This window comes from Chaetura pelagica, unplaced genomic scaffold (genome assembly GCF_000747805.2).
Source record: "Chaetura pelagica isolate M959 unplaced genomic scaffold, ChaPel_1.0 scaffold68, whole genome shotgun sequence".
Classification (NCBI taxonomy): domain Eukaryota; kingdom Metazoa; phylum Chordata; class Aves; order Apodiformes; family Apodidae; genus Chaetura; species Chaetura pelagica.
Window position 1 is genome coordinate 2051530 of NW_009954407.1, and position 10385 is coordinate 2061914.

General features: G+C 39.8%; 1 protein-coding gene across 1 annotated transcript in view; it reads left to right on the plus strand.

Annotated features, from left to right (window-relative positions):
• The window catches only part of MET (MET proto-oncogene, receptor tyrosine kinase), a 71274-nt gene extending 62169 nt beyond the window's left edge, over nucleotides 1-9105 (plus strand). The window contains exons 15-20 of the mRNA XM_010004296.1: nucleotides 1827-1907; nucleotides 2526-2707; nucleotides 5518-5627; nucleotides 7535-7700; nucleotides 8588-8724; nucleotides 8862-9105. Coding sequence (XP_010002598.1) covers nucleotides 1827-1907; nucleotides 2526-2707; nucleotides 5518-5627; nucleotides 7535-7700; nucleotides 8588-8724; nucleotides 8862-9072 — 887 coding nt within the window. The 3' untranslated portion in view covers nucleotides 9073-9105. The remainder of the gene's footprint in view (nucleotides 1-1826; nucleotides 1908-2525; nucleotides 2708-5517; nucleotides 5628-7534; nucleotides 7701-8587; nucleotides 8725-8861) is intronic.
• Nucleotides 9106-10385: the final 1280 nt, after the last annotated feature.

Here is a 10385-nt window from a genome sequence, read left to right on the forward strand (position 1 = left end):
AGGAATGCATAGTTGCTGATTCACTTCCCTGTATTTTTGTCCTTGATATTGTGAGTTCCCTGTTTCTCTTTCTTTCATCACCCCTATTCCTCTATGTCTCCTTAAGTAGGTTCCCTCTTGCTTTCATAGCCCAAGCCAGTATTCCTGTTGGAGGCATTTATTGAAATCTGTACTAGTGAGTACCTGTTAGTAACCAAGCAGAAATAGACCATGCATGAGTGGTTTCTTGTTGAGTATCAGAATACTGATAAAAACTTGGCTATAAATGATATTCCTAAAGCCTCTTCTACAGGAAAATAGCTACAAATCAAAGGAACAGTCAGTGTGCTTCCCTTCCATGTATTACACTTTATCCCCAAAGCAAGGGTGGGCCTTTTTCTTTTTTTCTTGTTTCAGAAAAAGCTAAGTAATTTCCCATTTTTTAAATGCTGAAAAATATCAGGAATGACACCAATATAATTAACCTTAATAATTTTCTCCTCCATAAGTAGAAATGAGACAAATCCAAGATATTTCAGACACACCCTATCCAAGCTTTAGGATGTGTGCCCAGGCTCCAAACAATCTGTGGTCTGATGGGATTTTAGTTGCTTTTATAAAACAAACTTTGTATTAATTTTACCCCAAGCCAAAAGCAAAGCCAACTGGGCTCTGACCAGCACTTATGACTGGAACCTAGTAGAATTAATCAGATAGTCTTGTTGTCTGCAGAACTCACAGTTAAAAAAAACAAAAAAAAAACAACAAAAAAAAAACCAAAAAAAAACAAAACAAAAAAAAAACCAAAAAAAAACAAAACAAAAAAAAAACCAAAAAAAAACAAAACAAAAAAAAAACCAAAAAAAAACAAAACAAAAAAAAAACCAAAAAAAAACAAAACAAAAAAAAAACCAAACTATGTTGCTTTCTAACTGCAAATATTAATACTTTTAAAGTGTCCAGTTAATAGCATGTCCATGAAGGAAAGCCACCATTACATGCAGTAAATTAGTGCCTGGAGCTCAAAGTTCTCTGTGTGTCCCAAATAGGTCAAGCTGACTTCTCATAGTAGGTTTCCCTGCTTTGCAGGCTGCCCCATTTGCTTGATAGGAAAGCACAGGATCAGGAAGGATTTCTGTGTCCCTGGCAGTTTGTTTCATTGTGTAGACCATCAGCTAGGAGGCAAATTTCTCTCATCTTCTAGTGATATTTTGCACTAGGAACTGAGCCATAGCAGAGACCATAGGCTGCTGCCTGGTGATGCAGTCAGTCTGTGACTGAGACAGTAACTCCCAAACTGTTTGTGGCCAACTCACCACTTTTAACACTTAGCATTTTCCATGGAATAGCAAGCCCTGAGAGACCGTAAGCCCACAGTGACCCTGAAGAGGCATCAAGAATGTAAAAGCCAGTGGGCTTGCAGACCACTAGGAACTACTGCTCCAGTGGTCATGTCAGGTCTTCCTGACTTCTTCCCTGTGCTTTCCAGTGCCCTTCTCTGACATATATCCAACAGGACAGTACGGTGGGAATGGCCTGACATGCTTTTTGTGTGTGTAGTCATTACAAGAATATGAAGCAGTTATGGCGCCAGTCTTGCCGTTATTTATACTCTCCATCTAGGTCAAGAAATATCAATTAGGCTGCAAATAGAGTTTTCAATTTATGTAATGATGGTTTTATGTAATGATAGCTTTATGTGTTAGTTATGAAGTATATTACAAGTGTTGGGAATTGGACAGAAATGAAGTGTGATCACTTTCTTAAAGCATCATTGCTACCCAGTGGAAAATACCAGAAAGCTCATTTTACTTCTTAAAGCTAATCTTTCTCATTTATTTTCACAGGACATTTTGGGTGTGTGTACCATGGGACATTGCTGGATAATGATGGCAGGAAAATTCATTGTGCCGTGAAGTCACTGAATAGTGAGTTACATATTTAATAGTGAGAAATTACCACAATTCCAAAGATAACCAGGGTGAACTAATAAATTACAATGAAATGCACTTTCACAAATAAAGATTCTTAGTTGCAACTGGATCAGATTTATCTCTGGAGGAATTCCAATGACTTTGGATTACTACAAGATATTGGTATATATTTGTGCATCAAATGAAATGTGTGTGTATTTCCTGTACAAAGGGCAGAGGAAAATGAGTGACAGGCAGTGTCATTTTTTATTCCACTGACTACTGAAGATTTAGCTTTGGAAGTTAAATTGCTACAGAGCAGGCAAAGCTGCTGGAAAAACAGGAAGAAACTATAACAACATTTATTAAAGGCTTTATTCAAGTGTTGTTATTCAATTCTAAATCGTTCATAATAAGAAAAGGAGAAATGGAATTAAAATCACCAACAAACCATATCTGGTAATTGCAAGAAAACAGACACACATAACCTAGTTGTAATGTGGGAGGTGGGTAGCATGTCTGTAGCCTCTCATCACTTTGTTGCACAATGACATGCTGGACAGAAATTAACTGTAATTTGTTTGGGGTTTGTTTGTTTTTTTAATTCATTCATTTTATTACTGAATTTCTCAGGGATTACAGACCTGGAGGAAGTAGCTCAGTTTCTGAAAGAAGGAATAATCATGAAAGATTTCACTCATCCCAATGTTCTGTCACTCCTGGGAATCTGTTTGCCCAATGAAGGGTCCCCCTTAGTCGTTCTTCCATACATGAAACACGGAGATCTTCGAAACTTCATTAGGAATGAGACTCATGTAAGTACACGGTGAGGTTCACAAAACAGTAATGCAAGTCTTGCCACGCCCTGCTCCAGCACCACAGGTTATGAGCTCTGATAATTACATTATGTCTGTAACTTGCTGCTGTTACTACACCTTAACCTTTAGCACTTGCTTAGGCTGGCATCAAGCCCACCCACAGCATTACCACTCCTTCCCTTCCCCCTCAAATTCCTCTCTAGAATGTTTCCCAGAAATTATCAGCAATAAGTATTTCTCATTTCCCATCCATAAGCCTCTTTATAAACAAATGTGTTTATGAGATCTAAGTCAAGGGGCCCAACCATCTGCTGGTTTAAACTGGCATATCTCTGTTGACTTCAGCACACAGCTGTGCCAGTTGTCAGCATCTGCTCTTACAACTCTCAGCATGGGATCTTCATGTCCAGCTAGAGAGTGTCACAGTCCTGTTATTATCAATATTTTTTCTTCTTACCTTAAGAGAGAAAACAAGCAATTTTTATACAAACTATGACTTCTGTCATATCAGAGATTTTCCCAATTTTCAATGAAAGACTGCAGATTTCTCTAATGTGCCTCACTGCTTTCTCTCAAGTATGAGACCACAGGTCTTGCTTCAGGTAGTGTAAGCCCACTTTATATTGTAGTATTTCACCCATTTCACAGTGCTAGGACAATATACATTGACTTGGAGCCAAAGGTATTTCACCTCTGCCTATATGGCAATCAACAATAAAGAGTAAAATTTAAAAAAAAAAAAAAGCATCTTGGAAAATTGTTGGGGGAGTTTAGCTTTCTGAGGTAGGGGCCTTTTTTGAGCTTCTTTCGTTCTACAAGCATCAGGGACCTTGTCTGTGAGTAGTGCCATGGTCCTTCCTGAAATAAATAGACTAAACGCCACAGTTGAATGGGATTGTTCCACAGAAGAACATTATATGAAGCAATGGCAACAACAGAAAACAAAAATCTGTTGGACCATACTATTACAGAAGAAGTCATGACATTGGATAAAATAATTACTTGGATAAAATAAAATAATTCAGTAAAGCATTTGACACCGTCTCCCACAGCATCCTTGTAGATAAGTTGATCAGGTATGGGTTTGGTGATCAGGTAGTGAGGTGGATTAGGAACTGGTTGAAAGGAAGGAGTCAGAGAGTTGTAGTCAATGGGTCAGAATCTGGTTGGAGGTGTGTGACTAGTGGAGTCCCACAGGGGTCGGTACTGGGACCGGTGTTGTTCAACATCTTCATCAACGACCTGGATGAGGGTATAGAATGTACCCTCAGCAAGTTTGCTGATGACACTAAGCTGGGAGGAGTGGCTGACACACCAGAAGGCTGTGCTGCCATTCAGAGAGACTTAGATAGGTTGGAGAATTGGGCGGGGAGAAACATGATGAAATTCAACAAGGGGAAGTGCAGAGTTTTACATTTGGGGAAGAACAACACCATGTCCCAGTACAGGTTGGGGGCTGAACTGCTGGAGAGTAGTGTAGGTGAAAGAGACCTGGGGGTCCTGGTAGACAGGAGGATGACCATGAGCCAGCAATGTGCCCTTGTGGCCAAGAAGGCCAATGGCATCCTGGGGTGCATTAGAAAGGGTGTGGTTAGTAGGTCAAGAGAGGTTCTCCTCCCCCTCTATTCTGCATTGGTGAGGCCACATCTGGAGTATTGTGTCCAGTTCTGGGCCCCTCAGTTCAAAAAGGACAGGGAACTGCTCGAAAGAGTCCAGCGCAGAGCTACGAAGATGATTAGGGGAGTGGAACATCTCCCTTATGAGGAAAGGCTGAGGGAGCTGGGTCTCTTTAGCTTGGAGAAAAGGAGACTGAGGGGTGACCTCATCAATGTTTACAAATATGTAAGGGGTGAGTGTCAGGGGGACGGAGTTAGGCTTTTCTCAGTGATGACCAGTGATAGGACAAGGGGTAATGGGTGTAAATTGGAGCATAGGAAGTTCAAGGTGAATATCCGAAAAAATTTTTTTACTGTAAGAGTGACAGAGCACTGGAACAGACTGCCCAGGGAGGTTGTGGAGTCTCCCTCACTGGAGACATTCAAAACCCACCTGGATGAGTTCCTGTGTGATGTACTCTAGGTGACCCTGCTCTGGCAGGGGGGTTGGACTAGATGATCTCTCGAGGTCCCTTCCAGCCCCTAAGATTCTATGATTCTATGATTCTATGATTCTATAAGTTATACATTTGGTCTAATGTTGGAAACAAAGACCAAGGCATGTGATTACAGACTTATATTTATTTCCAAATTTAACATTTCTAGTAAGGTTTCACCTTGTAGATCAGCAGAAAGAATTACTAATTGTTTTGGAAAATCTTCCTCTGGTATCTGGTAAGGTCTCATTTGCCTTTTCCATGGCATCGTATTCATGATAGCTTGCACTTATGTTGCCCCAAATAGGACTCTCTCTTTTCTTGGTAATTTCCAGCATATGAGCTCCAAATTCCTAGTTAGCCCCTTCTACAGAGTTACATGGTATTACTCTAAATTCACAAATGTGAATTTTGTGTATCAGCTGTGATGTTGAGGTTTCAGCACACTGTTCCACTTCCCAGCCCAGATCATGCTGCTTATGCTTCGAACTCCACTTTTCTGGAGTTTGTCAGCTGGTTTGATTTCTTAAAGTGTATTTCCTCACTGGAGGCAAGAACTTGACCTGAGCTTACATCAGTTTTTCTACAAGCACCAAGCTGTCTTGATCATTCTGGTGGCAAGATAGGTGTGTCAAAAACTAAAAGTCAAAACAAAAAAACGTTCTGTTCCTTGGGTTTCTGCATTGATTGTATCACAAATGTTTGTATTTTACAGAACCCAACAGTAAAAGATTTAATTGGATTTGGCCTTCAGGTCGCAAAAGGGATGAAATACCTTGCAAGCAAAAAGTTTGTTCATAGAGACTTGGCAGCAAGAAACTGTATGTAAGTACGAACATCTAATGCCAGCCACGCTATTACATTCTTTTGTGTAACACAGGGAGATGAGGTAAATGAAAGTTTCCAGGAATCTCCTTTTTCAGTCAAAATAGTGTGTTGTTTTCATTGTTCCATTATTATACTGATGTTCAGCTTGCATTCTGATGAGCTACTCGGCTTGCTACAGGCTCACTTCTTACACATAAGCTTTTTTTTGAGTGTGGGAAATAAGAGCTGAGGTGAAAGTGTAGTTTCTCAAAATCATTGGTTAGAGCATTTAAAAGGCATCTCCTAAGGGAAGTTAAACTGCTGTTGTCTCAACTTGCTGTGCTTCCACCCAAACTCTTCAGAAGCAGCTCACCTTTGCTGCCGCACCTACCAGGAGGGAGAGGAACTCAGGGCAACTTTGTGAGAAAAACAGGAACACAAAGAAACACCAGTGAGACTTATTGACAATAATCTTTCATTACATGAGTATGAGCTTACTTTGGCTCAATTGCACATACAAATTAACATTAAAAAATCAAACCATGCAAAGAATCTTACAAGTGTCTGGGTAGCCAGACACTAAGTACGGTTCACACAAAGACTAAGTGATACAGGAGTTGCCAATACTATTATGCTGATTCATCACCTATGTTGTGAATTAATGAGGTACACCATTAACATCAGAGTTTATTTTTAGCACATCATAATCAGGAATGCTGGCTGCAAAAAGGTTATTCATCTGTAACATCAGATTTCTTTTTCAAAGGATACACACTTGTGCAGCTGAACACCCTCTGAAAAAGAATGTTTCTTACAGCTGCTGGTTTTTTAAGGGAGGAAAAAAGCCACCAGCAACATGATTTTCAGGTTTCCTAAGAAGAAAGGAATTGGGTTACTGGATAGAAGTCCTGGTTCATCTAATCAAAGTCCAAATAGTGGCAATAGAGCATTCCCTCTGGCCTACTGTCCCTTCATTGGGTGAGGAGTGAACTGCTCTCAGGATGTCTCCCATTGCCAACTGAATGGCTGCTTTTGCACCACTCAGCACTTCACAGCCTGGAGAACTGCTGCCACATGAGAGAAAAATGTAGAGTTGAAGACCCACATTCCCTAGTGGCTGTGTGCATCCAGCACTTGGAAGCACAGCCCCTGCCACAATGGCAGTGTCCACCAGAAAGGAAGACAGGATGCAAATACAATCCCCATGGACTCTTGACTCTATTCCACTATGCTAGAAGAGGTGCAGAAAGCTGCTAGGGCATAAACTGTCCCCTGTTGACCCATCAAATTTCCCTCCTACTTCCTTTGTTGATACTGGTTTAGTTATTACATCAGTAAATACATCAGATGGTTCAGTGCCATTCACAGGGACTTCAGTAAACCAGAGGGGTTGTCCAGACAGAAACCTCATAAATTCCAGACAGGGAAATTCTACGTGTAGAGGCTGAAATAGATGGAATTGTTTACCCTGGAGAAGGCTCAGGGGTAGTTACTGAGATAATGACAGGTCCTTCCTTATCAAAACTGAGACTAAGTAGGAAGGGTGATGCCTTGACTTGAAAATAAAAATTAGTGGTTTCTAAGGATATGGAAGAAAAAACAGCTGTGAAAGAAATGATGTAGCACTCAATCAGGGTTTATACCTTATCAGCAAAAATCTTTTTATACAGAGAAATTGTTTTAAAAGAACCGTAATTCAAATTATATTATCAAAACAGTACCAGTAATTTCCTGAGTTCATTCACTGGATGTCAAATATACTTGGCTGCACTTTTTGTTTCACTGTTACATTAGTTAATAGACCCAAGATAAGGTACTACCTTGCAAAGTCGCGGTCTCAAGAATGTGAGTCACTCGTTATAATCCACCATCACTGTAAATCTCACTTGCTCAGTTGCAGGTAATACTTTTTGTCATTTCTCTAGGTTGGATGAAAAATTCACTGTCAAGGTTGCTGATTTTGGTCTTGCTAGAGATGTCTATGATAAAGAATACTACAGTGTGCACAATAAAACTGGAGCGAAACTGCCAGTGAAATGGATGGCTTTAGAAAGTTTACAAACTCAGAAGTTCACAACAAAGTCAGATGTGGTAATGTACAAATATTATTTGCATCACCTATTAATTTCTCTTTTATTGCCTGAGGCATCTCTCTAGTATTTAATTAATGGACTAACTCCAAAGCAAAACTTACATTGGAATCTACCTTGAGTTCACAGAAGAGTAAGAGACTGTTTCTACATCCAGAAAGGGTATTTGTTCTAATCACAAAGCAACAAGTTGTTGACCTCAGGCAAGAGTTAGGAGTTTAATGCCACTCCAAGGGAAACTAAGGACATTCTAAAAAGCTAAGTTAGAGCTGAACCCTGTGACAGGTGGGGCTCTGGAAAGCTTGACAAAACAGGTTAACTTTGCTACTCGTAAAATGTAATAGTTCTTAAAAAGACTTTATTTGTTTTATAAATACTTCCTGACTGCCTAGAGCAACCTCAAGTATTACCTGGCCATTTATGAAGAAAAAATCATAAGATGAAGTCATCACTTGGCTAGATCACTTTGTATTTTAGCTTTCCTTTCAATCCAGATTCAAATTAGCCTGTGATGCATAGAATTTTCACCACGTATATTCTCTTCAGTATGTATTTACAAAGGGTTAGTCAGATCATCAGCTCATGTAAATTGGCAGAGGTCCATTAACCTCAAAAGAGGTCTGCCAATTTATACCAGTTAAGTAGCAGGCCTATAGGCTTTTATTTTCTTTCATTTACTTAGCTGAGTTTCTCTGACTAATTTAAGTGGCTCCTCAAGTCCTTACAGTATTTATTAGCCTACTTAAAAGAAAGCTGAAGGCAGTAAAATACCTTTTCAAAGGGAAAATCCATGCATTTGAATGCTTAAATCTGTCAAACCATCTTCTAAAACTGGAATGTAAAGCCCTCCTACCCTTTCACTTATTATTTATTTCTTTGTTTTCTTAGTGGTCCTTCGGTGTGTTGTTATGGGAACTTATGACAAGAGGGGCACCACCTTATCCTGATGTAAATTCCTTTGATATAACTGTTTACTTATTACAAGGAAGAAGGCTGCTACAACCTGAATACTGCCCTGACCCACTGTAAGTAAATATTTCCAAAGCCTTCTGCAAATGCTGCTGATTCTGATATTATAGTGAAACTGTGGGAGGAAAGAGGGTTAGATTTTTTTCCTTTTACATGATTTCATAATTGAACACCTCTTTTATCTGAATGGCAGGTATGAAGTAATGCTGAAGTGCTGGCATCCAAAACCTGAGTTGCGTCCAGCATTTTCTGAACTTGTTTCAAAAATATCAACAATCTTCTCCACCTTTATCGGAGAACACTATGTTCATGTCAATGCTACTTATGTCAACGTGAAGTGTGTTGCTCCCTATCCTTCTCTTTTATCATCACAAGACAACACAGACATGGATGTTGACACATGACGGGTATGTCTGAAATAGAGGAAAATCCATTCTCATGTATGAACAAAAAGCAGAACATTTGATCCACTAGTTTTTATTGCCCGGTCTTTGTGAGAACACTGTTGCACATGTTTACGTTGTTGCCCAAGTTGCACTAGTACAAGAACATGATATCGTGTTGTTAAGCCTATGGGATTGTATAAACCATCACAGCTGCATCAATTTACCAAATGGAAATGTTGAGTGCTACCATCCAGAGCTAGTTCCCACTGGCTCTCATTAACGTGTGCTCAGACCCAAGAACAAAGATCCATCATTAATGCCATGAAGGAGAAAGTAGAATACCAATCAGTACAGCTGGAAGGACTATTACTGTTGCATGTTCTCTAGGATAATGAGCAATGCAGAAATGGTTTTCACAAAAAAGGCTAAGACAAACAATGAGAGTTACAAGAGTTTAAAGTGTCTTTTCCTCCTGCACAGTCCAAACTTTGGATTTTTGCACTAGATCAGCAAGGTTTCTTAAAACATAGACACCAGGAGGGCCAGCCTCCTGGTAAATGTCGTAACAGAAACTAACATTAAAAAAACAGTGTGCAGTAAGATAGGTATGTCAGCCTTGCCAGTCCTCTGGTGTAGTCAGACGGTACATAAAATGAAAGTAAAATTATCCACTTTAAAGCATTCCTAGTGTGAACTTTATTCCAGTGGTCAGCCACTTCTTAGAATAACAGCCTACATTGACCGTTCTCTTGCTAAAAAATGCAAAACCTCCATTTCTATCAATAAATAACTTACCACTCTCTGAGAATAAAAACCTGAAGGCATCCATATGAAATGCCAGGTTAACCCCTGGGTTCTAATAATATGGGTGGCATTATTCTAGAGAGGAAGAGGAGACGGGCAGGCTGGCAGCCTTGTGGAGCTGCTGTCTGGTGAGTCACGCGAAGCTCTGCCACCGACCCTTGGGTGGAGCTGCTGCCAAAGGTGAGTAAAGAGCAGAGGTGTTGATCCAGCCCTGACCTAAAGAGACACTGCCAAGCAGGAAATGTTGGTAACTTCTTTGTGCCAGCCCTAAAGAGAAGAGAAGACTGATCAAAAGAAGAAACGGCTTTAGGCCCCTCTAGCCTCTTCTTGGATCACACAACTCAATGAATTATTATACCTACTTCTATTTCTAAATTATGACCAGAGAAACAATTTTGAAAACAGGTAGTAGATAAAACTTTGATTCATTAGGGAAGAGTACTATGACTTTAGGGCAAACATCACATGTCATTTCTGTTCCTGTGGAATTCTGTGCATACTACTGTATAGCTTGTTTCGTATAGGAT